Source organism: Geospiza fortis, unplaced genomic scaffold (assembly GCF_000277835.1).
Source record: "Geospiza fortis unplaced genomic scaffold, GeoFor_1.0 scaffold128, whole genome shotgun sequence".
In the NCBI taxonomy this organism is placed as follows: Eukaryota; Metazoa; Chordata; class Aves; order Passeriformes; family Thraupidae; genus Geospiza; species Geospiza fortis.
In genome coordinates, this window is record NW_005054420.1 from 1,268,660 (window position 1) to 1,269,160 (window position 501).

At 40.9% G+C, this 501-nt stretch overlaps 1 protein-coding gene across 1 annotated transcript in view; it reads left to right on the forward strand.

Moving 5' to 3' along the window:
- ARL8B (ADP ribosylation factor like GTPase 8B) overlaps positions 1-501 on the forward strand; it is an 8,319-nt gene that overhangs the window by 1,124 nt on the left and 6,694 nt on the right. Inside the window, exon 3 of the mRNA XM_005426632.2 lies at positions 11-104. Coding sequence (XP_005426689.1) covers positions 11-104 — 94 coding nt within the window. The remainder of the gene's footprint in view (positions 1-10; positions 105-501) is intronic.

Here is a 501-nt window from a genome sequence, read left to right on the forward strand (position 1 = left end):
CTCTTTAAAGCTACATGGTAGATGCTGCAGATCGTGACAAAATAGAAGCCTCTCGGAATGAGCTGCACAATCTTCTAGATAAGCCCCAGTTACAAGGAATCCCTGTAAGTAACATCACCTTAAACACCATTAAATGTCTCTGAGGAATGTGCGTCACTTGAGCAGCTCTGAAGTCTGCCTTGAACTCTGAATTATAAGGCCTAACCTTACTGGTCAGTATAAGCATGGGCAGTGCCTGCCCCCAGTGCCTTAAACCAGTTTTTGATCTTCAGTGGTGTTATTTCACTCAGTGCTCCCAAAACATAATAAATACAATTGAAGCAGTAGTTTAGATGATTCCACAGTTCCAGTTTGTGCTATTGACTAAAGGTTAACCACAATGTAGTACAGAAGTGTAGAGTTAAGTTTGGGGAATCTCAATGAGTGTGCTGCAAATGTTCTCAGATTTATCAGCTGATGTATTCTCTTGCTTGCTCTTTGCACAGAACAGTTTATTTGTAC